The 27,337-nt window shown below is 38.2% G+C and overlaps 5 protein-coding genes and 1 long non-coding RNA gene across 8 annotated transcripts; 4 read left to right on the top strand and 2 right to left on the bottom strand.

The window, feature by feature from the left end:
• The first annotated feature begins 1,524 nt into the window (after positions 1–1,524).
• On the top strand, positions 1,525–3,862 carry LOC124298255 (ATP-dependent DNA helicase PIF1). Its single transcript, XM_046750039.1, has one exon. It carries the CDS (start codon positions 1,782–1,784, stop codon positions 3,636–3,638), a length of 1,857 nt encoding a protein of 618 aa, XP_046605995.1. The 5' UTR covers positions 1,525–1,781; the 3' UTR covers positions 3,639–3,862.
• A 694-nt stretch (positions 3,863–4,556) lies between these two features.
• LOC124298250 (protein brunelleschi) lies at positions 4,557–10,130 on the bottom strand. Its single transcript, XM_046750026.1, has 13 exons — positions 9,825–10,130; positions 8,537–9,513; positions 8,185–8,458; positions 7,911–8,109; positions 7,608–7,819; positions 7,288–7,486; positions 6,760–7,174; positions 6,451–6,671; positions 6,017–6,377; positions 5,728–5,884; positions 5,469–5,643; positions 5,134–5,357; positions 4,557–5,057 (listed from the first exon to the last, which is right to left on the bottom strand). The coding sequence occupies exons 2-13, from the start codon at positions 9,472–9,474 to the stop codon at positions 4,866–4,868; spliced, it is 3,567 nt and encodes a 1,188-aa protein (XP_046605982.1). The 5' UTR covers positions 9,475–9,513; positions 9,825–10,130; the 3' UTR covers positions 4,557–4,865.
• A 130-nt stretch (positions 10,131–10,260) lies between these two features.
• LOC124298263 (39S ribosomal protein L54, mitochondrial) lies at positions 10,261–11,165 on the top strand. Its single transcript, XM_046750052.1, has 2 exons — positions 10,261–10,421; positions 10,745–11,165. Exons 1-2 carry the CDS (start codon positions 10,319–10,321, stop codon positions 11,047–11,049), a joined length of 408 nt encoding a protein of 135 aa, XP_046606008.1. The 5' UTR covers positions 10,261–10,318; the 3' UTR covers positions 11,050–11,165.
• Positions 11,166–17,005: 5,840 nt separating this feature from the next.
• LOC124310461 (acidic mammalian chitinase-like) lies at positions 17,006–19,799 on the top strand. The gene is made up of 5 exons (XM_046774449.1): positions 17,006–17,102; positions 17,490–17,556; positions 17,739–18,412; positions 18,524–18,816; positions 19,282–19,799. Exons 2-5 carry the CDS (start codon positions 17,490–17,492, stop codon positions 19,439–19,441), a joined length of 1,194 nt encoding a protein of 397 aa, XP_046630405.1. The 5' UTR covers positions 17,006–17,102; the 3' UTR covers positions 19,442–19,799.
• A 1,120-nt stretch (positions 19,800–20,919) lies between these two features.
• On the bottom strand, positions 20,920–22,263 carry LOC124310466 (uncharacterized). The gene is made up of 3 exons (XR_006909673.1): positions 22,018–22,263; positions 21,629–21,778; positions 20,920–21,089 (listed from the first exon to the last, which is right to left on the bottom strand). It is a non-coding gene; the product is annotated as an uncharacterized LOC124310466 (long non-coding RNA).
• A 1,547-nt stretch (positions 22,264–23,810) lies between these two features.
• Positions 23,811–26,818, top strand: LOC124310463 (probable chitinase 2). 3 transcript variants are annotated; one of them, XM_046774452.1, is made up of 5 exons: positions 23,811–23,940; positions 25,025–25,131; positions 25,358–26,028; positions 26,111–26,403; positions 26,483–26,818. In XM_046774452.1, the coding sequence occupies exons 2-5, from the start codon at positions 25,065–25,067 to the stop codon at positions 26,622–26,624; spliced, it is 1,173 nt and encodes a 390-aa protein (XP_046630408.1). In that variant the 5' UTR covers positions 23,811–23,940; positions 25,025–25,064; the 3' UTR covers positions 26,625–26,818. The 3 variants fall into 3 exon arrangements, with proteins under 3 accessions (XP_046630408.1, XP_046630410.1, XP_046630409.1); XM_046774454.1 differs by having other exon boundaries at positions 23,815–23,940; positions 25,064–25,131; XM_046774453.1 differs by lacking the exon at positions 23,811–23,940 and adding an exon at positions 24,772–24,869.
• Positions 26,819–27,337: the final 519 nt, after the last annotated feature.

Below are 27,337 nucleotides of genomic sequence, written 5' to 3'. Positions count from 1 at the left end.
TCTCGAATACATCATCTGTCGCTGGATTTGGAACAGATATAACACATGTCGATGGACCCCCGGGAACTAGATTATGCAAATCTTGACTTCGATTGGTATCCTGATGTACCCTACAAAGCTAGTTTTATATTCATCATATATGAAAATGCCTCACTTCCATGTAATCGCATTTAAAAATATTTACAATTTTTGTTGAACTCTGTAAACTTTCAGTGAAATTGATGTTTGATTTGAGGGTGATGGTAGATTAAGTGTCGGCGCAGAATCCTCCTTTAACTTTCGTCCATTTTTGAGTGAATAATTGAGAAGGATGTGTTGCAATGGTTTTTCGAATCAGGCTGCATCAAATTGTGCAGAGCAAACCCTTGCTGTATAAAGCATATAGTCAGTATGAGAACTGATTATTCTCATTCAGTGTACATCGAAATACAGATAAATCATCGTAAGAAATTAAATTTTGATGAATTGTTACTACCAGAAAATATTATTTTGCAGTTAATACCTATCATGATCAATGTTCATGAAAATGAATGGTTTTACCTAAGCTGTAATTGGGTATTTGCATGATTTTTATATTTCTTAACTTTTGATGTTTTTCGATTCTATAAATTTTTTTAGAATTTTTGAAAAAAAAATATTTTGTTTTTGTTTAAAAGTATTTAAATAATTTAATAGATAAAAAAAAGGCAATATTTAAATGAATAAGTAGCTCCATCTCGCGTATGTGACGTCACAATGCTGAATTTTTTTGAAATTTTTAGCGCCAAGTTCTCCTGTAAGCACGCCGTACGTGTAATCAGCTGTTGCTCTGTGTTGTGATTGATGAAAAGAACGTCTGATAGTGCTGTTTATTATAAACTAAAGTTATTAAATTATTTAATATGTCATTAAAAAACGATTTTTGTTGGTGTATAGTACCAACTTGTAAAAATACTCAAACTAATGCTTGCTTAACATTCTTAGTATAATAACATTGACGTGATCATAACCTCCACACAATTATCCGTGTGAGTTAAAAAAAAAAAAACACCACACAAAAATTGATTTCTATTTTAATTATTTTCACCGAAGTCTGACATTAATTATACAATGTATCAAACTTAAAGTTTAAAAAACTTACTTAAAATTTTTTTAGCGCTAGAAAATATTGTACATTACTCTTTGTGGATTCAAATAAACGCGCCAGTAGCAGCACAATGACGTCAAACCAATCACATTCCGTTTTATGTCACGTGACTTTTATGTGATTTAGGACCACTTTTATTTATTAAATTATTTAAATATTTATAAACAAAAACAAAATATTTTTTTTTCAAAAATTCTAAAAAAATTTATAGAATCGAAAAACATCAAAAGTTAAGAAATATAAAAATCATGCAAATACCCAATTGGTATTTTCGTCGGACGTCATCCCACAGGCTGTTGCCCATTTTTTTTTTAAATCATCACTTTTTGGAAACGAAAATATTTAATATTTTCTGCTGCTTCTTTTCCACTTGTTCTATTACGGCAATTTTTTACATAACAAGATGGCATTTCGTAATAAAATATTGAAGTTTTCTGTCACTTTTGAAAACAATAACAGAGGTCATGTTGTACTGTTTACGTCAGAATACAAATTCGGAATTTTCGTCGTGACGTCATGTGGGGGCTATCACGTGACTTTACTACTGCGCATCTCCGTTTAGAGCACACCTTGTTTTCTTACACCATGGTCGTGATCACTCGTCCATGGGTCACTCCTCCGTGGATCACTCTCATGTTCTAACGGTGGTGAAACAATGGATTCTACAAATTTCTTGAAATGTGCCGTGGTTTTACAATACCTCAACAATCAAGGATCCTTGTCAAACAAAGTGTCCTACAGTTCGGCGACCCTGCGTATAATTCGCAACGGTACACGACAAATGCTCATGGAAATCCAACCGGACAAGCGTAATGGCCGAGTAGAATTCCCGCTCACAGGCTTTACTGTGTTCAAAAAGTTTATAACCGAAGGCAAGGCGTCAATTAAATTTTTAGAGCAGAATTGCACCCTGTTCATGTCCAATGCTCCGCCAGCACAGCTGATATCATTCCTTAAAATGATATTCGTCAAAATGACTGGTCAACCGGGTAAGAATCCATCTCAAAATCCACTTCGTGACCAGCTCCTGTCCAACAAGCCCCTGCAAGCGGTCCAAGAAATAAGTCCAGCTACATCAGCCGAGGTAAACAAAGCCAAGGAAAAAGCAATTGGAGTTTCCCGGGCCACATTCACCACCCCATCACCTTCCAATGTGAGGAAACGAAAAATTATTGATCACAGCAAGCCGAAAATTCCATTGGCTAAGAAACTCTATAATAATCCAACCGTCTCCAATCTTACTGAGGAGCAAACCGCTGTCTTGAGCGCTGCTATTGCTGGGCAAAGTTTATTTTTTACTGGCTCGGCAGGTACCGGGAAATCTTTTCTGCTCAAAAGAATTATCGCTGCCTTGCCACCTGACGTTACTGTCGCCACAGCTAGTACAGGTGTAGCTGCTTGCCACATTGGGGGAATAACGCTGCATCAATTCGCTAGTATTGGTATCGGTTCTGCATCTCTGGAAAAGTGCTATGAGTTAGCATCAAGGCCGACAGCAGCACAGATTTGGCGGAGAACCAAGCACCTCGTTATTGATGAGATATCTATGGTCGATGGAGATTATTTTGACAAAATCGAAGCTGTGGCCCGAAGGATAAGAAAGAACGATAAACCATTCGGGGGTATACAGCTTGTTCTTTGCGGAGATTTCCTGCAGCTTCCTCCGGTTGCTAAACTTACAGATAAGGTGAAGTTCTGCTTCCAAAGCAAGTCTTGGAGAGAGTGTGTTAAACATACTTTTGAACTCCAAAAAGTTCACAGACAAACCGACCCGACTTTTATTAATATTTTGAATAACGTCAGGATAGGAAGAGTCACTGATGAAATCGCCAAAATCCTTGTAGCAACTTCTAGTCAACAGATTGAGAAAGATGGAATTCTGGCTACCAGGCTATGCACACATATCAATGACGCCAATCTGATTAACGAGTCTAAACTGGAACAGCTACATGGAGAATGCAGGACATTCTTAGCTGAGGACTCCGATACATATATGACCAAAACTCTGGATCAGCAGCTACCAGTTGCAAGTAAATTAGACTTGAAAGTCGGGGCCCAAGTTATGCTCTTGAAAAACATCAACATTGCTGATGGTTTAGTAAATGGAGCTAGAGGCGTAGTAATCAAGTTTGCAGAAGATGCCCCGGTAGTTCGTTTTCGATGTGGCAAAGAGTACAGAGCAAAATTAGATAAATGGACGATAAAAACTGCTGCTGGATTAGTTATTACTAGGAAACAAATTCCACTGAAACTTGCCTGGGCATTTTCAATCCATAAAAGTCAAGGGCTTACTTTAGACTGTGTTGAAATGAGCCTTGGACGAGTTTTCGATGCCGGGCAAGCCTATGTAGCGCTGTCTAGGGCCCAAAACCTACAGGCTTTAAGAGTTTTGGATTTTAGTGCTAAGCAAGTATGGGCTAATCCAGTTGTACTTGAATTTTACAAAAAGTTTAGAAGACATTTAAGAGATATGGAAATGATTCCTCTCGGGAAAAAGCCACGCAAAGTGTAATATCTAATTTAAGGCAAGAATGGTTTGACTGTGGTACAACTACATTTCCTTTATCCAACTTTATTCCGTAATAAGAAATTCCAAGACTTAATATTAAGGGAGTAGAATATTTTTATAATCAAGAAAAACGTTACAGAGGTGCACGGGATGCCTTGTGTATTGCAATCGATCTGAAAAGGGATCCAGTATTTCAGACACTACTACTTAACAGTACATTACTTACTTTTTCACGACTTAGCATTTGTCTATTTGTTTATAAAATGATCAGTTGGTTACTTTTTATTACGCTTTATTTCTATGCCCATATTTTGGATCCCAATAGTAATTGAAACATTTAAAGCAAGTGCAATAAGACTCACTACTGACTGATTGTTCTAATTTATTTCAGTATTATTTCATAGTTATGTGTTTCGTTTAATAGCAAACACACATTCGATTTAAGTTATGTTGATTTTTTAATTCTATATTTATAATGAATGATGATATTTGAAAATTAGGAAGAATCATCTATGTTACTATCACTTTGGGTTGTGTGCACAAAGATTCTGAGACTAGTTACCAAATGATAACACTATTAAGATAACATGGAAGACTGAAATTGAATTACAGATACCGTTTTTTTGAAATCCAAGATTCGATCTATCTAGAACTTCTTGAGCAAATTGAACTTTGCCGTTTTAAGACAATTTACTGATGGGAACAAGAACATGTCTCTACCATACTCATATCTATACCTAATTTACAAATCATAAAATCAATAATAATAAACATAGTTGCTATATTAATTGCAGTAAATCAATAAGGCACCATGACAATACCTATTAAAATTTATGTTGTTAATTTTGACCCATGCCAATAACTAACGATAATTAATATGATAAGGGTACTAACTTCAACATGGTTAATTAAGGCAGTTGCGGATGATGTTCAGCTATTTTATTACATTCTTCAAAGTATCACAATATTCATAGACTGTATATTAATAACAATATTTTATACCATATTCTTTTTACGTCAGTAAAGCATTTGAGTACAATCTCTGCCTTTTTACACTCTTTTGTCATGGACACAAACTTATAATTCTCATTCAGTCCGTTGTATACTTTTTTTCTGTGTCAAACTATATACTGTTACATCAATTTGAGTTTCAGTGTATGAGTTCTGTAATACAAATAGTTATTATCGCAAGATGTCTCCCACTCGTAGTGAATGATTTTTCTTTCGAGATCAGCAACCGTCGACAGTTATTTCAATAGGCGGTATGTACCGCCACGTATGACCAGCATTCATAAGTTCGGAACACAATGTCGGTGTACTAGGAGTTGACTCGCTGCTACTGCATTGAATGTCTACTTTGTACTGGCCTGCTGTGAAAAATACTACTCGACATTCGTGATGAGCTCGGCCATGTTCCTCGAGCTGTAAAAACGTATTTAGTATTTCTGGAGATTTTTCAGTGAGGAAAAGTTACATAAAGATCTTAAATGATACATACCATTGGTAACATTACTTTATTAGCCCCAGCTGTCGACAATCTGGTATCCAATCTATAATTGTTTACGCCATTGTGATGGTCTTGATAGAAATTAATTGAGAGTATTAAATCTCTGAGCGGTCTTTCGAGAGCATTGCACACGCCAATTCCTACACTGATGCATTCGCCTAAACCACACGTTAACTCCTCTTGAGCTTTGACTGCTGAATCATTAATGGTTATTTCTGCAAGATAATGATACAAGTTCTGGTTATTTTCAGTAGAGCTAAAACTATTTTTATATATAATGCAAGGTTCTATTTTTCCAAAGTTTACTCTCTGCTTCTTTTGCATACCCCATTGTAACGGACTCATTCTAACAAGATCTAACATATCTTGAGTCAGTGTAATGCCTGCAAGCGTTGCTTTGCCTGTTGTTTCTGTACCCAGTAATTGCCACTTCAAGTCAACCAGAGAAGCTATATGTTCTGAACAGACTTTTTCGAGCTCGGCATCACTGATTTCCTTTTGCTGTTACAAAAAAGGGAAAAAGATCAATAGATGTTTCGTTTGTTTTGAAAAATAATTGAATCATTTGGAAATATCATAAATTACCGAAGACAGCTTATTCAATGGGCATCGATTTACAGGAACTGGAATACGACAAGGTTCTCGTCCTTCCATATAGATACATTTACTCTGGGTATAATGTAATTCCATTTCATGGTTTGTCATGTTTGTTACATCTAACACAAGATAGAATTGTGTAGGCCTAGAATGAATCAAAGTTTCCTTATTTGTTAGTCATGCTGAATTTTAAATATATATATACTCGGAGAGTTGTTTCTAAAACAATGAATGTAGTCAAGGAAGTTAATTATAAGCCAATGTATAAGAGACTCACGTTTCAGCAGGAAGTACATCCCAACTAGTAATCTGCACACTGGGTAGCATTTCAATGGTAACATAGACTGAAGATATCCGACAGTATCCAGCAGTCAGTCCGCCTCCCCCTGAATATTTGATTTTCAACTGACCTTCGATTATATTGGAAGCATGGAGTGGTACGGCTAGTTTGGATAAACGTGTGCTGGCCAGTGACGAATGTCCAGAATGAGAGCTGAGGCCAGATCGAAAAGAAGAAGTTAGTTCCGACTGCCTTTTCGTGTGATGAGAAGGTGAGCTCAATCTGGAAGGTAAAGAACTTGGACCAGATTGCGACATCAAGCTACTCGGCTGACTCAAATAAGCGCCACTGCTCATATCTAAAATCCGAATACAACGAATATATTAAATTACGAAAATATATGTATCCAAGTTGTTTCAACAACGACTCACCATTTCGAGATACAGGTGATATAAAGTCAGCAACGGCATACAAATAAATAGTGAAACTGGCACTCGTTCCAGGGAGAAGCGGCAGCTGTGTTTTTAAATTTTCTTCACTCCATTTGAAGATTTTACCCTCTGTTAACGTGTCGAGAGCAGATTGCACAGATACTTCTATCATCTCGATAGGAATCACACCTACGTTTGTCAAAGTGACTGTAAATTCTGCGCTGAAATAAAATTCTCGCGTTATTATATCTCGTGTCGGGTTGCGATCTGATTTTTGTAAATTATATTATGCCTTGGAATTTTGCTTACCTTTCACCACCATAGAGCGAGATGCTTGCACTAGTAACTATGTTTTCACCAGAGCTAAAACTAGCCGTCTGCGGCAAGCTTGTAGAGACGTCGATTTTCGGCAGGGCAGGCACAACTTCAACAGAATATTGTGGATGAGGCATTCTCTCCATGTGTCTTAATCTGCAATTGGATTTCACGCCTAAAGTATGTGTGCTAAAGCCGAGTATCTCCAGGTCACCAACTTCCTTAGGCGTTCCTGCCAGTGTCACAGCCATTGGGCCAGACTCAGCAGCCAAGGTGATTGTTTCTGGTATCGATTCGAACACTATTCCATTCGTAAGTAGTCGCATATTAGAAACATGAAGCTCAAACGGCAATGGGTTTATGAGCTGCATAGATACTTCGCAAATATCTCCTTCCACCCAAAGATAGTCTATGAAGGAATATTTCAGCTTTATCATATATATTAGTGAGTTAAAGTTGGAAATTTTGCTACTTCGATTTGCTGATATATATTAATTCAAAAAACAATGATAAAATTCTCACCCATTTTACTTTTCAAAGTATTTTTCCTTTCCAAAGACCCGAAATTAATAGGAGTAAATAAAAAGGGGCCGTGATCTTCTTTGATTCTCTCTATTTTTTGTGGCTGAAGATGTGGTTGAAGATTCTTCAAAGTGAATGATTTAGTTTTTGGAATGTTTGTTAAGTTAGCTGGTGGTATGACCATCCCTGAATCTAACACCTGCACAGGAAAAATACATGTGACATATCGTAGTAAGTAACAAGGCAATCACTTTTATAATGAACACTAATTGTTTTATAACTTAACCATACTTGGCAGTACATGAAAAAGAACAACATACAAGGGGCACTGGTGCACCTTCACATTGCTGCGACACAGCTTGAAGTTGTAAAGCTGATTCCTTGCGTTCTGTAGGGCTCATATGATCATACATAGTCTGGAGCAAGAATGTCATGTGCCGAGTGGCGAGAGCTGGATTACCCATTCGCTTAGCGGCAACGACCAGCTCTTGTATGAGCTGAATTTGTAAAGTAGGCCAACCCCGCAAGCCATCTTGAAAAACCGGAGAATTAGTTAATAGTGAGTCGTTTATACTTCCAGTTGTTGGCGGTTCAATTTGGTGAAAAGTTGTTCGCAACCTCACCAGAAGGCATTTCCACTGGATCAAGACTAAGCTTCAGCCCAGGTGCCGCTTGCAACATTAGATTATAACACTGCTGCCAATCAGGATTTGGATTATTTTGAGAAACATGCCTCGTAGCAGCTAGACGTAAACAGAAAGAGGCTTTGCGCGTGAAGCCAAAGGCAGTGAACAGTTCTGACAGTGTAGTGAAACGTTCAATCTGGAACAGAATATTTCCAACGTATTCAGCATTATTTCAAAAACATGCAATGAGTGGAAAACTGAATTTGCTTACTTTTTCATGCTCGCTAATGTTCAAATTGATGAATACAACATTATTGAGAAAAGAAGCTGCCTGCAAAGTGCAGTTTTGTTCTATAGAAATTCTTGTCGCCTTGAAACTTGCTTCCGTCTCAATTACCCCTGCGTTTTTGTGTTTGCTGTAGTGAACTATGGCTTCTCGATATTTTTTTGCAATTTCTTCAGGCGGTAAAATTTGCGGCATCTCAGCCTTGATCGCCTCTATATTAGGAGAAGGTGGCAATGTATTCAAGGCCTGAGACTCCCTTCTGCAGATGAAAATGGGAATTCTTGATTACCTTGCAGACTTACTTTTCAATTCAACAACTTTTAAAACTTATATTTACCTTTGTTTCCCTGGACTACCTTCCTGCAAGGACGAATTTCTCTGTAAGGGAAGACTCCGGCACATATTTGGATATAAGACTAGAACAGAAGCAGCACACAACCCCTCAAATGCAGCGCCGAGCCAGAGCCAATCCTTAACAGCTTGCAAAGTATTAGCAGCAGAATTGTAATGGTATAAAGCATCGGCAGGTAAGCCGGCCTGGAGGCAAAGATCTCCCAAGTGTTTGGTCATTCGTCCGACGCACCTCTTTCTCATGGTACCCGAGTCAAGGTCCAAACCAATGAAATCCTTCTTTTCAAACGGTGCAAGTAGCAAAGGAACACGGTCAACTTTTTCCCTGGATCGTTCAAGTCTTTTAGATTCTAGGATCCAAAACAGAGAGTTTAGACATTCAGCAATTTGAGCTTCAAGGTCTGGACAAGTTTCATCTGCGTAGAACAGCGCCCTTGTCTTAAAATTTGAAGGAGTCGTAAATGGTTTCGGTGGTTCATTTAAATTCTCAGATTCAACTGGTCCAAAAAGAATTGCTCTGGAATCGTAGAGGGTCGCGCTATATTTCACTTTCAAAGTTTCATGCAGTCTACAGAGCTCATCGAGCTCTGTCTGGCTGTCATATTTTCCTATCGTAATCAGGCCTAGGAGTCTTCTGTGCGTTTGAAATTCACTCCAATCGTTATTTTCAACTGGATGTTCCCTTACAAATCTGGCAAGAATTTCACGCGTTATACCGGTAGAATCAAGCACTGTAAATCTACTTCCACTCTTTATAATTCTCTCTCCTATTTTTGTTACTGTCTTCTGCTTCGTTTGTGTGCCAATTGGCTTCAATAGCAACAACAGTGCTGCGTGGTCGTGAGCTGTCTGCTCGTAGTCGGGCTGAGACATCTTGTTGTCAGGCACCGAACTCGACAGAATTACACTGACTGCAGACCGCATTTATACCAACGCTACCATCAAGCAACAACCAAATGTGACCTGAAGACATAGAAAGTGGAAGGTTTATTACATGAATGTTCAAGACTTGCATCAATTGTCAAATATCATATTTCTTTGGTTTTGCTAGGTACACATGCACATTTTGGATAACCTTATACGGATTACAGAGAAGTTACTCTTGTTGTGTTTCTTTTCTTTTTCACTCAGTATATTTCATTCATACTCGTGAAAACGCGAATGGAACATCTACAAGATAGACATAAATTCGACGAGTCAAAATTAGTCAATTCATAATTATTCCGCGCTGCTAATTTATTGCGAGAAGTTTTAACTTCCGAGTTTCTACCTACCTTAGCGGTGATCATTGTACAACGACGTGCAACGAAATTCAATTGATCAGAGCCTTAATTTATGGATCGGGAATTGCCGTTTGACAGCTTTCAACTCAGCTGACAAATAAAAGCTAGGTTAGGTCAGGTTGGGTGATATTAGTCAATAGCCGGTGTGAATTCACAGTTTATTAGTGTTCTACAATGTTTACGTGATCAATGGATTTTGTATAATCGGACAAAAGGATGTTGTTCTGTCCAAATTTTCATTTCCACATAAATATAGTAATGAGAAATAAATTTGTGTCGATCAACCAGATGGAATAGTCAAACTGTCAAGGCAGACTTGTGTCATATATGTATATAATCTTATTTACACGAATCCGGATTCTATAACGAAGTGATTGTTGCACATACTCTCTAGTGTCAAATACGTACTCTACGGTTGTGTCCAATTGGTCAAATAGTTTGGTTATCTCCCACGAGGGTCGCGTGAGGGACACGATTGTGTTATCATGAGTCTCTCCTCGTCACTTTGTTTGCTTCGTTTAGGCAAAAATATTATAGTTCCGTCACAATATGTAGTGCAGATTAAAGGCTACGCGAAGGCAGATGCCGGTACGTATTAATGCATATCAAATCTCACATCTTTCATTGAAAATAGTTCCTCCGGACTTGTTTAGATTAGGTTAGACTAAGTTATGAGTTACATACGAACGGCATTTCGTGTTGCCAACCGAGAGGTGAAAATATATCACGTGTTTGTCCCACAAGAGCGCGTATTTTAAACGTCGAATACTTTTCTCCTACCTTTCGACTGTTATACTTCGATATATCTACTTGATAATGGAAAACCATAGCTCTGCTTCTTTGATGTCAATTAATTGCGCAAGCAGTTAAAGTAAGTGCCATCTTTGTCCTATCTTCATTTCCTGTTTCAGGTGGTATGTTCGGAAAGGGGAAAAAAAAGCTGAAACTAAGTCAGCCGTTGGAGAGGAAGGTACTTCCAGTTGAAACAGATCCTGAAAAATTGGTAAAATTCGTGTGCGGAAGTAATATAATGAAAGAAGGACAGGACATTGAGATTAAGCCAGATTCTGAATATCCCGACTGGCTTTGGGACATACACATAGGCCCACCTCTTAAACTGGAAGAGCTGGATCCAGATACGAAAAAATACTGGAGGCGGGTGAAGAAAGCAGCCATGAGGAGGACCAATTTGATGGCCAAGTTGAAACCCTTCTAATGCTACCTTCGTAGTTTAGATTATACCGATTTCTTATACAATGTAAAAATAGATACTACATTAAGCTCTGTGAATGTTCGTGTACAGTAATAGTCAAAATAAAGATTCACAATTGACTTGAAACTTGTAAACACTCACTCCCCACTTTACGATTTTCAAGTATTATTTTGTACCAAAGTGAATCATTGACATTAGTACAAGTACATGTATGTAAGTGAAATAGGCCGGTCAAATTCTCAACCTTTTTGATTTCACATACTTTTTGTGATTCTCGTGAAAATATCGTAAATTCTGTTTCTGTATTCAAAGATGCGGCTATTTCTAGCGTTCTGTGCACTCTGTTAACCAATGCCAATGATTTCGAAACAGATTGGAGAACATACTTGACGTACATCACATACGTATGCGTACAAAATCTGGCTAAGTTGACGGTTTAATTATATAATGTGTTGAAATGAACACGTGATAATTAATCTGGAACAACAAATCGTACACCTATTTACAATCAGTGAAAAGAAGTGCTTAACCCGATAAACCAAAACGAATTGAATAGAATTGAGTACGTCCAAAAACGGAATCAAGTCGAATTAAAGCGAATTGGAAAAACGTGTGGAGATTCTTTTGAATTTGTTTTTATTTGTTTCAACTCGTGTCAATTCCATTTTTGCCGCACTGGGTTCGATTTGGTTTACTGAGAATGAAGTAGGAAGGGTACTTAGACCGAGAAGCTCTCCTGAATTCTAAAGCAATCGGTTTTCGCTCGTTCAGTAAGCTCAAAATAATTATTAGTTATGATCTTTTCACCCCTGCAGAAGCCACGACGAAAGAACAAATTCTGTAAGCGATTGTGACTGGAACATGATATCGAAGATGTACACACTAGTACATATACATGTTACCTGCATGCAAGTCGTCGCGATTGCATGGTATGATGATGTGAAGACGTTCTTAGACAGTAGCACGAATGACTACTAAAACAACCCTGCAGTTACAGATTTTTTTGAGCTTTTTTCCTCTTACAATAAAATACATGCTGAAAAGGTCTCCGAAACACGTGTATTTTAAATGGGAAAATCCACCTCGTTGTCGGCACGGGTTACAGTTGAGATCGAAAATTTGAAAAAATTAGGCTGATATTTTCGACGATTCTCAGTCGAGGATCAGAAATTTGCGCAGACCTTTTGTGAGGTGATCGACCTTTACAAAAACATTTGTTTAAATCTTCATACTGCAAACGGCCCATGTATCGCTGTCGTGTATTTGTTTGAAAAATAAGTTACTTAATTTCATACGCAGAACGTTCTTACCACTGCTAATTATCAGCATTTTGAACGGTTAATCTTTCTCAAAAAGAAAAAATTCAAATTGTTTGCGGCACGCGGCGGAGCGAAGGGGGGCAAGTGCTATCAGGTAATGTTAGCAATTTGAGGGTGTTTCATGATAAAACACACGTCGGTAAGCGTGTCGTCGGTAACGTTGGGTTTTCTAGCTTCGTCTAATGAGTGGGATGGAAAAGGCTGAGGTATTGATGTCAGTATGTCAGTTCAACGAACATACCGGTATTGCGGCACGCATACTTACTGGCTATTCTCTGAATTGTCGGTAGCTTACCATTCAATTTTACTTACATGCCAACTCCCGTTAGGCTGGCTCTCTGAGGTAGAATACGGCGACTTAATAGTTATCTTCATTAATTTTTGTCGCCTTGGGTGGGGGGTGTGAAATAAACGAACATTGCTTGGTACAAAAAAAACAAAAAAAAAACGATATCTTACCTTATACAGCACTACGAAGAACTTACTAGGGATAACACATATATTTATATATAGCTTTTGCTAGAAGGTGTGTCACCTGCAGGAATTTGAAGAACCAAGTTTATACTGGAACAAGTTAAATTGTCATATCGCAACAATTTTGAAGATATAGCTATTAGGAGAGATCATGTATGAGAAATTCGAAATTTGAAATGATACTCTAAATATAAAATCCACTAAAAACGAAAACATGGAAACTACATTTTTTTTGTCAATTACGTATCCATTTTTTTTTGTTTGTAGAATACATTGAAAAATTATAGATGAATTGAAAATGGTCATGTTTCGAGAGAATTCGGTTTGACGTTGAATGACTTATTTGTAAATTTTCATACAATTGTAGTCTGGTTACCAGGTATCGCCCAAAATTGTGCAATCTAAATTTTCATTTGCACAGATACCGCGCGGCTATTCACAGCATTCTTTACACAGCTGTAGATGATATGAGAACTAATGTCAACGATTGTCAAGTCGATTGCGAGTTCATGCCTCATCTTTCATTATCACCGACTTATCTGAATAATATGATGATGTAATGAAAACGTATGTACTATGAAAAATGAAAGAAATCGCATTCCCGAAAGAGAAATGATTTTATGATCAGAATATGCAAAGGTACCTTATGCCGGAGACATGAAGTATCGGCAACAGTCGATATAAGCTAATACTAATGTAAGATTTCCTGTTATCAGCTGATTCAAGTTGAATTGAACGCGTAATTGTTCACCCAGAATTCAAATCGTATATTTATATGCAATAAGAAAAATGAAAGTGCTCAATAAAGTAAAAAGCGTATACTGAACTGGAAACGTTTCTCAAATCTTTGGGCACGTCGCTTCTGGTTGTTCAGTCAGCTGAACGAAATGATTCGTTCTGCGCGTGCAAAAGTCTAATGTTTGTACGGTAATTTCGGTAATTAATAAATCTCTTAACGACCATCCTTTTTTGTGGCTTCCGTTAAAGTATGAAGCGGAATTGGGAGTTATACAAAGTATGCGGTCTTTCAGTTGAAAAACTCCGCAATTTTTTGTCAAACATTCGTTTGAATCTCTCAGAGGAATTATTCACGTCAAGGTTTAGCACATGCTGGAACATGAAAATCAATTAATGGAAATGGGTGCTAATTTGGTACCACTATAATTTAGTTGTATAGTTTTATTAATTCATCTATTGTAGACCGGTTATACATCAAAATTGCTAAGGAAGGTTGGAACGACAAATTCAAGTGAAATGAAAAAAATGAATATTATTCTTTAGCGAATTTCTAAAGACCCGTATTTTCGTAATTTGCTCCGATTGATTTTGGTTTTCACGGGGGATTATCACTATTTTCTTAACTAAATTCCGTTATTACGACTATTGCCAATGCATTTATTTCAGAAGATGGTACAACTTTTGAACGAATGGATTTCGGTTATTTTTTTCCAAAATGTAAGACTATTCGAAGTTCTTCAATACAAGGTGGAATAAAGTAATGAAATACAAGCACGATTTTCGGCAGTTCCGTATTTTCTCATTCATTTGTCAATTTTTATTACGATAGTTTCCGAAAAGTAATAAGTTTTCGTGCAAGTATCATTAGTATCCAGATTCTTTTAAAGAAGTTACGAATTTTTCAACATCACAAGTATTTGTTAGTATCAAGTAATTGAGATCTGGTGAAAAAACTTTTTTCCAATCATACGAAAGCAACAATTATAGACAAAAACATGTTCGCCAGCAAGAAAAATCTTTCTACGAAAATTCGTTATTCAACTAGAAAAAGTTAAAGTTAGATACTATTGATATGCAGATGTTTATGAAGGAAGTTGAAATTCACTTTCAAAGTGAATACAGCGTTGCGAAAATTGGAAAGAAATCACGATTCAAAGAAGCGTGCAAAAACAATAATTTAGGTAGTGATCCATGCTGTACAATCGCTGCAATATGAAAAACAAATTCGTGTTTTGATGTGGTTATTTCATACTCCTAAGCAATTGTGAATCAAAACATATTCAGACATTTTTTTCACAGCCTCCTGTTTATCAATTTGTTTTTCATTGCATGTTTCATCAACTTGGCAGTCGCATATTCCTCCAATTATTCACAGACGGATAACCAATCTTTCGAAATAGAATCACTTTTTTGGTCGGGCAACATATTTTTGTGGGTAATTATCACACTCGTATGATTGGTGGAAGATTCTGGCAACAGACATAAGCAGTTACTTGATAAAAGTGAAAATTTGTAACTTCTTCAAATAAGCTTGGTCAGTAATGAAACTTGGATGATATGTTAATACTTTTGGAGGACTACATCAGATAAAGATTGCATAAAAATGCAAAATTTACGAACGTCGAAAATTGTGTTTGCAACTCTTCCCTCAATTTTACATTGTGTTAAATAATTTCGACAATTTTGGATCCATCTGCTTAAACTTCGGGACGTTCGTAATTCAGACTTATGATTCTCCGTTATCTGCGTTATTTAAAATGTAGGTACAAAATTGTGTCATGGTGAATTTTGATTTTTCAATGCAATAAATTAATTTTTGCGGTTCCATACGTGAATAATAGGCGTTTGAAATATCGGAACAAAAACTTTATTTCCAAAGCAAGAAATGGTTTTTTCCACTCGGATGTTTTTCTTCTGTGGACCAGACTGTGTACTTATAATTTATTAAAATGTTGTTTGCATAATTGGGACTGGATTGACTTAAGATTCACACGTGGTCGGAAGTATATGTAAGCCGTGTGAAAATAGCTCTGAAATAAAGATTCGTTGATAAGATCCAGTTGATCAGATATTATATAACATCTATTAGAAGTGAAAAAAGGCACACTAATCGACGCGTGCATCGAAGTTGCAGAAAATTATTGGAAACATTGCGACTGGACATTTGAGGCGCAAAGAGCCTGGGAGCCTAGCTTTGAATCTATTTTTTCTACGCCGAAAAAGTTATGCGAGTTAATTTTTAGAATGAGAATGATGCTTGGATTTCTTTTTTTTGTTTTGAATTGTGTTGAATAACTTGGAAATGTGGATCGATCTGCTTCAATTTCGAATCGCCCGGAAGTTCTCTTTAATGTAGATGTAGATACAAAATTGTGTCACCGCAAGTTTTCATTTCTCAACGTATCAAAGTAATTTTTACAGTACAATACTCGAATGACGGATTATTTCGTCAATAGCGATGGCGATGTCGTCGTTTGGAATATTGGAACAAAGGAGGTTCATTAGCGAAACACCAAATGATTTTTTTCAATCAGCTGCTTTTCTCCTTGGAACATACCGTGTATTTATGGCACTGAGTATTTACTCAGATGTTACTTTCATAATTGGGACTAGATTTACTCAAGTTTTACGTGTCGTCGCGAGTAAGGGAACCCGTGGCGGAACCGGGCACTTAATGTTTGAAGCTATTTATGAGATGGTTACTGACATCGAAAAGAATGGAATTTTGCGTAGTTATTAACAGGAACTTTGAATACACCGTCAATGAATAAAAGGGCATTTTCCCCGTACACTGTTTGTTATTTATTGCAAGAAGCGCAGATATGGTAAATTCCCACTCGACATCTTCGCTGTCCAAACCCGTTCACGAGTTATGGGACTGCCTTTGGCGGGAGAAACCAGAAATCCGGCGTTGATCAGACCTCGAATATACCCTGGAAAAAATTGTTTGTCCGCCGAGGTACGAAAGTGTCCCAAAATACGTCGGAAACGACTACGACCAGCGTTTTCTACGCTATTTGGAACACTTTATTAGTTTTTCGTGGAAAATATTCGCCAGACTAGCCAGGTTAGTTGTGAAAAAAAAAAAAAAAACGGTATGGTTGCAATAATTTGTCGAAATAATGATGTGATGTGAATATATTGACTGGTTAAAATTAATTCGAATAGATACGAAATCTCACTTATCTTAAAACAACAATGTGTTTCTGACGAGCTTAGTGCGTGAATCCAGGAACCGTTCAGAACGGACTTGTAACGTAAGAGTGAAAATTAAAGAATGGATGTTCACATTGCCTAATAACCAACAAATAAGGTTAGAGACAGTTCCGATAGATGGAGGCGTATTAATTAGCAGGTAAGGGGGGTACCCCACGGGTACCCCGTTCTGCTCCGCGATCCCATTCTGCCCCGAGTTCCACTATATAAGTCGATTAGACACCTGAAATCTGCACAAGTTCACCGAAGTACGCAACTTGATACCTTATTGACGCTGAAGTGAACATCGTCGAATCGGTTACAGGAAAGGTGAGCGCTATATTCAGTTATTAAATACAATTCTGAGTTACTGCGAACCAATTATCAAGTCCGAATTCCATTGCAACCATTAACATTACTTTACAAAATCGCAATCAATGATCTATACTGGTATTTACGTGTATTACAGTTATTTTGACTTTATCATATCGATGGTCTACACGTATAGATATTGCAATTCTTGTGATGAATAATTTTCTTTGTTTCCACGTTCATGCAAACTTGTTTTGTAATTTGGAATAAGCTCGTAATAATAATCCACGTTTCAACATTTTCGTAATCGTGATTCCACTCCTCACAAATTCACATATTTTTATGTACCCGCAAAGCTTATGGATATTATTTAAGATTGCTTAAACGAAGTTTTTGTATCCACAGATGCGGGTGTTCGTCACATTTTGTACGCTATGGCTGAGCTGCCTTGCCTTGGCCGATGCCAGCGATTGTAAGTCCATGCCTCGAAATGCATAATCTTTGATCCGATTGAACTAATTTTTTTCGTATATTTTTTAAAAATTCAAAGAACGAGTAATTTTTACTAAAATTCAGTAACTGCAATCAATTGTACATAAATTCTTGGATTTTACAAGCGTGAAAAGTTAGTTGATGATGAATTTTCTATCACAGTTAACAAAATAGTTGGTTACTTGGGAAGCTGGTCAAACGCTCGGCCCGGTGTAGGAGCATTCGAGATATCGGATATAGACCCAACAATGTTCACCCACTTGATATACGCGTTCGTTGGCATCACTCCGGATGGCGACGTCCAGGTGTTGGACGAGTACAGAGACCTCTCCACAGACGGAGGATTGGGTGGGTTCGCAGAATTCAACGCCCTTCGGGATCAGAACTCCGAATTGAAAACCCTAGTGTCAATTGGTGGATGGAGCCAGGGATCCACGAATTTTTCCACCGTGGTTAGCAACTCCACACTGCGATCAACGTTCGTAAAGAACGCACTCGAATTCGTGCTCAAGTACAATTTTAGCGGTATCGACGTCGACTGGGAGTATCCGGCCCAACGTGGCGGTGCCGACACGGATGTCGAGAACTTCGTTCTTCTCCTTGAAGAACTTCGCGATACTTTCGACGACGAGGATTTACTCTTGACCGTGGCAGTAGGAGCTTCCCAAACAACCGTGGACTTGTCGTACGATGTTTCAGGAATTTCAGCTGCAGTTGACATGATCACTCTAATGGAATACGACTTCCATGGGTCCTGGGATACCTACACAGGCCATAACACACCTCTCTATGCCGGGACATGGGAAACAGCGGCAGCCCAGAAAACTCTCAACATCGTGAGTATAAGTTATACTGTACAACATTCAAGTATACGGAATTTGTAACTCCGTTAGTACAGTGGACACGTTCGAGGAGTTTGATGTACCAATTATTTCTTGTGAGCTCAGAACGCGTCCGTGAATTATTGGCTGGAACAGGGAGCATCGGCTGAAAAGCTTCTCCTTGGCACTGCGTTTTACGGAAAAACGTTTACTCTAACGAACTCCTCCGAAACGACGCCTGGATCACCGGTTACCGGTGTTGGTAACGCGGGTTCGTACACTCAGGAAAGCGGAGTGTTATCTTACTACGAGATTCTCGAGAAGTTGTCGGAAGGAAACTGGACTACCGTTTATGACGAGGAGCAACAGGTGCCGTACGCCTACTCAGGTGACCAGTGGGTCACCTACGATAATCCCAGGTAAATAATGCGCCCACAAGTATCCGAGGCTGTATTGCGCCGAGAACCGAGTATACGAAACAATTCAATGGTGGTATGAAATTTGTTGTTTGTCGATCGGATTTCAGAGAATAGGATGACTCTGAGACGAATCGTGCCGTTCGGCACAAATCGGGCCCATTTCTCGTTACTATTGAATCGCTGGCATTACCTAAATAATGAATCTTACTCCGTAATCGTGAACGCGATTGTTATATCGCTTTATAAATGACTGGAATGAGAATAAATTACTCATTGTCAGTGCCAGGTGATTTGTAAATCGAAATTGTAACGAATCGGTAAAACAATTATATTGCGTAATAATGAGGTGTAGGTAAGGGAGCAAGATTGAGATGCTCTTTTCAACCCTACCGAAACAGGCCCTGATTAGGAGATTAATGACGCGAATGAAACCAACTTAATGTGTAATAAATTATGCCCCTGCAGCAGTCTGGATGTGAAAGCTGCCTTCGCAAAGGGGTTGGGATTAGGAGGTTTCTCGATTTGGGCAATCGACTTGGATGACTTCGGCGGCCTTTACGGGGAAAAGTACCCTCTACTGAAGACCCTGAATGCAAGAATCAATGACTCTAGCACCAGTAGCTAGGTCGCCTAGACGAGTTTGATGCTACAGCACTTCAAGCAGCTCCAGTGACTCTGGCGTCTTTAGTGCCAGGTGATCCAGCAGTTTCAACAATAGCTCCAGCAGTAGCTCAAGCTAGAACAGTTGTGGACTTCAGATATTATCATGACATGTACTATTTCAACAACAGTATGCTATTATACGTACATATCAGGAAGAAGCATCCTTGAACCGTGAAGCGTTAAATTCATTCGATAACCTATTCGTATCCAATTGCCGCTTGGAGAAACAACGTCTGCTACTAACAGACTGTAGTTGTAGGTTTTTGCCTCCTAGGGACTAATACGCAATGTTTGTCAATCCGCAATATCTGTCATTTTTACGAACAAAACTTTTTCTCGTGATTTTGGTGAATATCGCGTTCAATAATTTATGTTCGATCAAATGCCGTAGTCAAAACGCTGCTCAGGCTAAAAACAAATTAAAATTGACAATTTCGAACTCAAGAGCTTTTATGTATAAAAAATAAATAAAAAATTTAAAACGAGTCATACGAACTTGGTACCGGCGTAAGATCAAGTCTGCTCGAAGAGTAACCCGATCGGTTTACCGAATAACCATACAAACAGACCAGATTATTTAAACAGATTGTTGTAGGGCGTTATGTTGCTACTTCCAAACGAGGCTTTAGTAATGACCCGCAAAACATATTCTCCTGTATTATACCTGAGTATCAAATACTGCGAGTGGTGGTTGACGTGTGACGCACATCTTAAATGTCGTTATACCATTTGTCGTCAACTTTGCACGTTTTTACCGCCTCGGTCACTCCTAATCAGGCAGGTATACCTCGATAACACGTGTAAAGGATGAATGGGTGTGGTGACGCTATGTCGTTTGTCATCGTTCGAAATCAACCGATTGTAAGTTAGTCGAAGAAAGTGACTGATCGATCATCCATCAGAGTTGTGCCGTGCATTGATATTGATTATTGATAACCAGTCAGCGTATACGCGCCTTATTGCGAACTCAGTGCGAATCTGTGCATGTCGCCACACTGAAATATCAGGCCACTCAAGCTCGAATATTATCGTCTCAGAGTTGAATTGATTTCAGCGATAGACATCGTAAACCCGTATCGCACTCGCAATACGCATTTCGAAATACAGGATATTTATAACCGTGTGTTGCAACAGATTCACTCGAGATCTTTCATTCAATATTAATACTCACAGATTTAGAAAAGGCAAATTACGTTAAAAAGGCAGCGTTGATACAACATTCCAACAAAAGTTTACATTCTCAACTCCAATTTTTCGTGAAATAATTGTTGTAGAAAAATGAACTTTTCAATAATTCGGAAAACCCTTACGTACCTCGATGGGAAACCTTGTTTCCAAGTAACTGTAAAGGGGAATTCAATCAAATTTATTCGAGATGTGGTACAAAGCAACAGTACGTCACTCTTTTATTTGCTTGAGAAGTTTGACATTTTTGAGACTGCGAAATCTGAATCGAGCATAATTTTGCGGAAGGGAAAAATTCGAACAGGTCACTTTACATGGATCGCAAAATCTACCTGTTTATAAGTGCAGCGATATCTGCGACTGAGCTCCACTCGTATCCCAAACAGCAGGCATTTTCAATACGTTTTACGATTAGTAAAACTTTTCTGCAAGAAAACGTTGTAACCAAAAGCATTGAAAGTTGAATTTAGAGACCACTTAGTCGTAAAATATATCGTTTATCGTTGAGAGGATGAACTATTTGCATACACTGATACACATAAATTAGCGGACGTTCACATGAAGGTCTCCAAAGTCCCGTACATTATTCGTGTTCAAACATCACTTTCATTATACTAAATTCATCTGTGATTTTTCTTATTATCACTACCAAATATGCGGATGTTTGTTGAGTTTTGCATGCTGGTTTGATGCAATTGAGCGGGTTTATTCTAGGCCATTCCCGTGAATATAAGTATAAATGCTCAACCTGAACACAAGAGTATTTGAATATAAACCACTATAAATATAATTGTTGTCATTTTTAAGAATAATCAGTCGTAATCAGATTCACACCCAAAATCAACCACTGAATATAATGTAAACCTTTTCACTCACTTTAGAAGCTCTAAAATTGGGGGAGAAAATAAATGATCAGAAACTCTGAAGTTGTAAAAATATGCGTTAACAAACAATATTCGATTACCTGCACAGCTGTAGTAGTTGCCGCTTTGAAAGCTGGTCAGTTTACCGTTTCGGAAATGGAATAATCGAAATATCGGAAGTGGATCCGAAACTGTGCACTCGCATGATGTAGACATTCGTTAACATCATCCCGGAAGGCGGTCTTCGGGTGCTGAAAGAAAACGAACGATTATCTGTAGTTGTCTATACAGGAAAAAGAATTTATAGGTATAAAGATATGAACTTTGGGGGATTTACTGGACTGCAAGCTCGACTTGTAAATGAACGAAATTCAATCCATGTTATTAAAGAGTGCTGATTTTACACCACTTCAAGTTATCTGTGTTTTTATTAATAAATATAACGTAACTTTTGTAGTGATTGACTATTTGACTGTTTTAATTGCGGTACCTTTTTTCATTAAATATTGAAACCTTTTCCCATAATTCTTTTGAAACGTAATTATAAATATGTATATGTCGAAGCCAATGGAGATTCGTTCGTCCCATCGTTCGTGACACCGTCCATCTTATTTGCGGGATCAACGAATCCACAGTTTCCGGAATCAAGACCGATTTGTCTGGAGGCTCGGCTTCGACTGCCGTTTCTCTCAAACTCGTTTATTATCGATCACAAATGATACAGCGTAACGTCAAAGAAGCAGTCACAGTTTTTATTCCGACATGTATAAGGGCAGTCTGCTTTATTATAAAGTTACAATTCTTTATTATAAGATGCTTCGTCATAGATATATTAAATTGGCACGCTGAAATAACAAATCCACAGTTCATTCTAACCGAGTTTTCTGATTTAGATACGTGTGTTATTATTTATCTTATTGTTAGACTTTATCATACTATAAACTGTTCGCATGCAGGAACGCGCGAAATTCTGTCGATAAGTAATCTGCTTTGTTTCGACTTTCACGCAAACTCGTTTTGTTATTGAAAATAACGCAGGCAGTAATCTACGCTCCAGCATTTTAATAATCATAATCATCATTCCACTCATTGTCAGCATATAGCTCTATAAAGCGCAGAGTGATTGCCAGATGAACATCAAACCGCTTGTTGAGTTTTGTTCAACTTGGTTCTAAATTGATGTTAAAAGATGAATTTATGTCACGGTCTGGTTCATATTATTAGAAAAAAAAAAAAAAAAAAACACTTCCAAATATTTTTTTTCAATGATTGGAACATAATTTTTGTATTTGGGTTCGGATAAATAAAAATATCCTTGTATCCCAAAGCATTCAAAAAGCAATTGACAACTCATATCCTTCATGACCATCGGGTACGATTGCCTCTTCGAGAAATTACGTCTTTTAGTGAATCTAATTCTTAAACTTCCTAGGAAAGACTAGAGACATAGATTTCCAGTGAAAACGATGCTATCATCACTGAATCTATTCGAAAAAGTCGATAAGCCGTTTGCTAGTTTCTCAGATTAATCGATAACGAAGACAGGAATTTTATTATCAACATCGCATATTCAATCACCCTGAAAATAGTATTACATTATTAATAGTTGCGTCGTTAAAAAATACCAATTGAATATCCATATCTGTACAGGGTATTTCTATTGCGATTGCGAACCTACTTTACTTATCTCCTTACTCCCTTGTTTACAAACAAAATTATAATAAATAATGTTTATTATCATTATCGTTATTATTCTGTGTTAATGCGAAATCGGTATTTCAACGCTATAAAGAACGATTACATTGATCCTAATTTCCACTTTATTTCATCAAAGCCGCATCCTGAGCTTCCACGATAATAAACATGCAGTCGGTTTCGCAAATTGATATGCAATGTAAATCATGTGACAATATTTCGCAAGTCTATAAACAGAATTTTTCACGCGTTTCAAGTTGATATCAAAATCTATTGTTATATGCAATCGTAAAAACGTTGCTCAACCTCACGTCTGGGTTTCAATTTTGAATTTCGAACAGCAACATCTTTCCATTAAATTCACACGTACGGTAAACAAAAAGTTGAAAAAAGCGATCTGCGGTGTTTATAAGTATTCTTTTCACAACATTTACCGTTTATTAAGAACATGCAGGATGACATCGGGGGTAAACCCGATAAAAACACAATAAATTATTGTGAAATCGTATTGCTACACATTTCCTTGCTAATGCGAACGAAGAAGGAGGTGAACATCATAAATCGTGTACATATATAACCGCATCGTTTTCCAGAGCGTCAATTTCAGTGTCCAATCTGTGCACGCGATATACGCCATTTGGAAGAAGACACAGATTATTTATACTAACCGTTAATTTCGGTGAAGTATACATTAAGGAAATCATTCATAAATTGAAGGGTAAGTAAACTAAGGCACGCTAGCGTTGCCAATCGCAAGTTTGAGTTGAACAGATTCGGTTAACTAATTGTGACAAAGTAGTTTCTGCAGTGTCAATGACGTATTTCCGCAACGCGTGAAATACTTTTGTCAGATATCGAAGTGATTCGTCTTGCAGATAACTGGTATTATTATCTTTTTTATCCTATGCAGAGGTAAACTTTTTCTACATCTCTGCAAATATTTTCACACGATAAGTGATACAGTTCGTTAATAGAAGTTAGTAAAGGATGGCTAGAATACGGTATTTGTTACTTATCCGTACCAGGATCCGGACATTTTAAATTATTCCGTCAACGTTCATCCGACGATATCGAAAGTCACTAAACTCGTCGACAAGTACAGAAAGAGTGAAAAAACGGGTCAGCAGATTTCGGGTTTGCCTCAAGATCGTGTCTGCATTTTGAGAATAACCGGATCGGCTTACAAATTGACCAGATAATTAGGTCAGGTTTTTTAAACAAACCGGTGGATGTGGTTACATTGTTACTTCTCATGAAGGCAGGAGTGATGACTCGCAAACATATTTTCCTACACTATCATTCGCGTAATCAGTATTGCGACGTGTCGTTTGTATGTAATACACATACATATTAGTCACCATAGGATGTCGTTATGTACATACTGTTTGTTATCGGGTTAACTTCGCATGTTTTTATCGGCTGTATTGAACTTAAAAGAAGTAAGGGTAGGTATACACGTACATTGATAACATGTATGGTGAATGGGTGGGTGTAGTAATACTATGTGATTGGTCACCGTTCGAAATCAACTGATTGCAAGTGAGTCGAAGAACGCGACTGATCAATCATGTATCAGAGATTTACCATACGTTGACTTGGATAATCAGCCAGAGTTTACACACTTGATTGCGAACTCAGTGCGATTCTGTACGTATCGCTACAGTGAAGTGTTACGCCATTGGGGCTCCAATCTATAACTGACTTTTAACTGAAGAGATTTTACCGATATACATTTTGAACTTGTATCGCGCGCGAAATACACTCTTTGACGGATAATTTTTTTGTAACGGTTCTTTCAACAGGCTGACTCCAGATCTTTCATTCAGTTTTGTCAATCACAGAATGCGGCTACTCATCGCATTTTGCATACTGGGACTCGGCTGGCTTAGCGTGGCTGAAAGTGAACAGAGTAAGTTCTTACGTTATAAGTACACGAGAGGTTTGAATTGAGTTCATCACTTTAGTCATTTAAAGCGAAGATCGCTCACGACACGGTATTTTCCACTTAGATGAAAAATTGTAATCGGTGACGAGATTGTGTTGATATATTCAACGTGGAAAATTCTGTAGAACAAGAGTAATTGTTTCTATTTTGAGAAGAGTGTATATTAAGAGAGAATTTTTCACCTACATAGATAAAATAGTCTGCTACTTTGGAAGTTGGGCGATTTACCGATCGGGAAATGGAAAGATCGAGATTTCGGATCTAGACCCGAGCCTCTGCACCCACATGATTTACACGTTCGTTGGAATCACGGAAGCGGGTGAAGTCGCGGTGTTGGATCCATGGGCCGACTTGTCCGACAACTGGGGTAGAGCAGGCTTCCAGAAATTCAACGCCCTGCGGGAGCGTAATCCAGGGATGAAAACTCTCGTAGCAATTGGAGGTTGGAACCAAGGCTCTGACAAGTATTCAAGGGTCGCTGCGAAGCCGGCTCTGCGGTCACACTTTGCGGACAACGCGTTGGAATTTGTACTCAAATACGGATTCGATGGCCTCGACTTTGACTGGGAATACCCAAATCAGCGAGGCGGCATCCCGGCGGATGTCGAGAACTTCGTTCTCCTCTTAAAGGAACTTCGGGCTCGGTTTGACGAGCACCATCTTATCTTGACCGCGGCTGTTGCCGCGACGGAAAACTCCGCCAGCTTGTCGTACAACATTCCATCAATCTCCAAGTATCTCGACTTCATCAACATCATGACCTACGACTTCCATGGTTCCTGGGATCCTGTCACTGGTCACAATGCTCCTCTCTATCCAGCAACGCGAGAGACGACACCAACTGCTCGAGGACTTAACGTCGTGAGTATCCACCGACACTTCTTTTACTGTCCTCCATTGATGCTCGACTCTTGACTAACCACTCCAAATGCCGTGAGCCCAGAATGCATCGGTGCATTACTGGCTCAGCCAGGGCGCACCAGCCAAAAAACTTGTCCTGGGAACAGCTCTTTACGGAAGGACCTTCACTCTTTCGAATTCCGCCCAAAACACGCCCGGATCCGCGGCTTCTGGGCCGGGCGCAGCAGGTCCGTATACCGGAGAACGCGGGATGCTGGGGTACAATGAGATCTGTGAACAACAGGTGAAGACCACGTGGACTACGGATTGGGACGAGCAGCAGCAGGTGCCTTATGCCCACAACGGCAATCAGTGGGTCAGCTACGACAACGTCAAGTGAGTATTTGATCGTTAATTGTAGTTTCAAATCACTTACCTTCACATTCACGTTCTACTGTGACTTTCGCAACCGCAGAAGCATCACGGAAAAGGCAAATTACGCCAAGGCGATGGGGCTCGGAGGCGCCATGGTTTGGAGCATTGAAACTGACGATTTTCGGGGCATCTGTGGAAACAAATATCCTCTTCTCAACGCCCTCAATCACGTGCTTCGTTAGGATAGTTCCGTAGTTCAATTTTTTAAGGTCTTCGTGTTAAACTTTTTACGCCAGGAGTACCAATGATTCTAACCAAGAGTACAACTTCTATGTATTGAACCCGAGTAGAATAGGTCCGAGTCTCAACAATTTAAGTGCTGTTCATCAATGTATAATATAGGTTACGATAAATAAAAATCCCTTTACAAAACAGAGTGCTGTACTGTTTTTATCTTCCCCCAATTTAGCGGTAAATTCTAATCTCGAAAGTTACTTAGTTTCAGAATAACTCAAAAAAAATATATCTCTGAGACCGTATCACCGTCATTTGATTTTAAATCACAATATGAATTAATTAATTATTAAAAGATTTGCACCCAAATTCAATCGTTGGATATTAGGCTTTACTTTTCTTTCACCTTAGAAGCTTTAAAACTAAGAGAAAAGAATGAATTATTTGGAACTTTGCAGTTCAATATTTGACTATCAGAATATGTTCTCTTGTGTGCAATTGACCAAGTGGCTGTCTAGCTGTTCGAAAGAGAAAAAACGAAAAATGGGTCGTTGAAAATGTTGTAGTTCAATATCAAAGTGATCATCATACGAACCGATCGCAAAATCTAAAGAAAATTATTATTTCAATAAGTCTTTAATGCTACAAAACTGTCTGTTTGATTAGAATAGCTCGCCTTAATCATATACCCATAGCACTTTAATATTGCGTTCAGAGCTCA

The sequence above is a fragment of the Neodiprion virginianus genome, chromosome 1 (genome assembly GCF_021901495.1).
Source record: "Neodiprion virginianus isolate iyNeoVirg1 chromosome 1, iyNeoVirg1.1, whole genome shotgun sequence".
Classification (NCBI taxonomy): Eukaryota; Metazoa; Arthropoda; class Insecta; order Hymenoptera; family Diprionidae; genus Neodiprion; species Neodiprion virginianus.
This window is presented reverse-complemented; position numbering and strand designations above follow the sequence as displayed.

What these genes read in the sequence shown, in the direction of transcription:
- LOC124298255 (XM_046750039.1), top strand. Translation starts at nt 1,782, where the DNA reads ATGGATTCTACAAATTTCTTGAAATGTGCCGTGGTTTTACAATACCTC.
- LOC124298250 (XM_046750026.1), bottom strand. Translation starts at nt 9,474, where the DNA reads ATGCGGTCTGCAGTCAGTGTAATTCTGTCGAGTTCGGTGCCTGACAAC. An exon ending in TCCAGTGGAAATGCCTTCTG is followed by an intron (nt 7,820 to 7,910) that starts GTGAGGTTGCGA and finishes CGGTTTTTCAAG; the next exon opens with ATGGCTTGCGGGGTTGGCCT. An exon ending in ATAAAGTAATGTTACCAATG is followed by an intron (nt 5,058 to 5,133) that starts GTATGTATCATT and finishes ACGTTTTTACAG; the next exon opens with CTCGAGGAACATGGCCGAGC.
- LOC124310461 (XM_046774449.1), top strand. Translation starts at nt 17,490, where the DNA reads ATGCGGGTGTTCGTCACATTTTGTACGCTATGGCTGAGCTGCCTTGCC. An exon ending in CTTGGCCGATGCCAGCGATT is followed by an intron (nt 17,557 to 17,738) that starts GTAAGTCCATGC and finishes TTTCTATCACAG; the next exon opens with TTAACAAAATAGTTGGTTAC. An exon ending in CCCAGAAAACTCTCAACATC is followed by an intron (nt 18,413 to 18,523) that starts GTGAGTATAAGT and finishes TTGTGAGCTCAG; the next exon opens with AACGCGTCCGTGAATTATTG.
- LOC124298263 (XM_046750052.1), top strand. Translation starts at nt 10,319, where the DNA reads ATGAGTCTCTCCTCGTCACTTTGTTTGCTTCGTTTAGGCAAAAATATT. An exon ending in CTACGCGAAGGCAGATGCCG is followed by an intron (nt 10,422 to 10,744) that starts GTACGTATTAAT and finishes TTCCTGTTTCAG; the next exon opens with GTGGTATGTTCGGAAAGGGG.
- LOC124310463 (XM_046774452.1), top strand. Translation starts at nt 25,065, where the DNA reads ATGCGGCTACTCATCGCATTTTGCATACTGGGACTCGGCTGGCTTAGC. An exon ending in CGTGGCTGAAAGTGAACAGA is followed by an intron (nt 25,132 to 25,357) that starts GTAAGTTCTTAC and finishes TCACCTACATAG; the next exon opens with ATAAAATAGTCTGCTACTTT. An exon ending in GTCAGCTACGACAACGTCAA is followed by an intron (nt 26,404 to 26,482) that starts GTGAGTATTTGA and finishes TCGCAACCGCAG; the next exon opens with AAGCATCACGGAAAAGGCAA.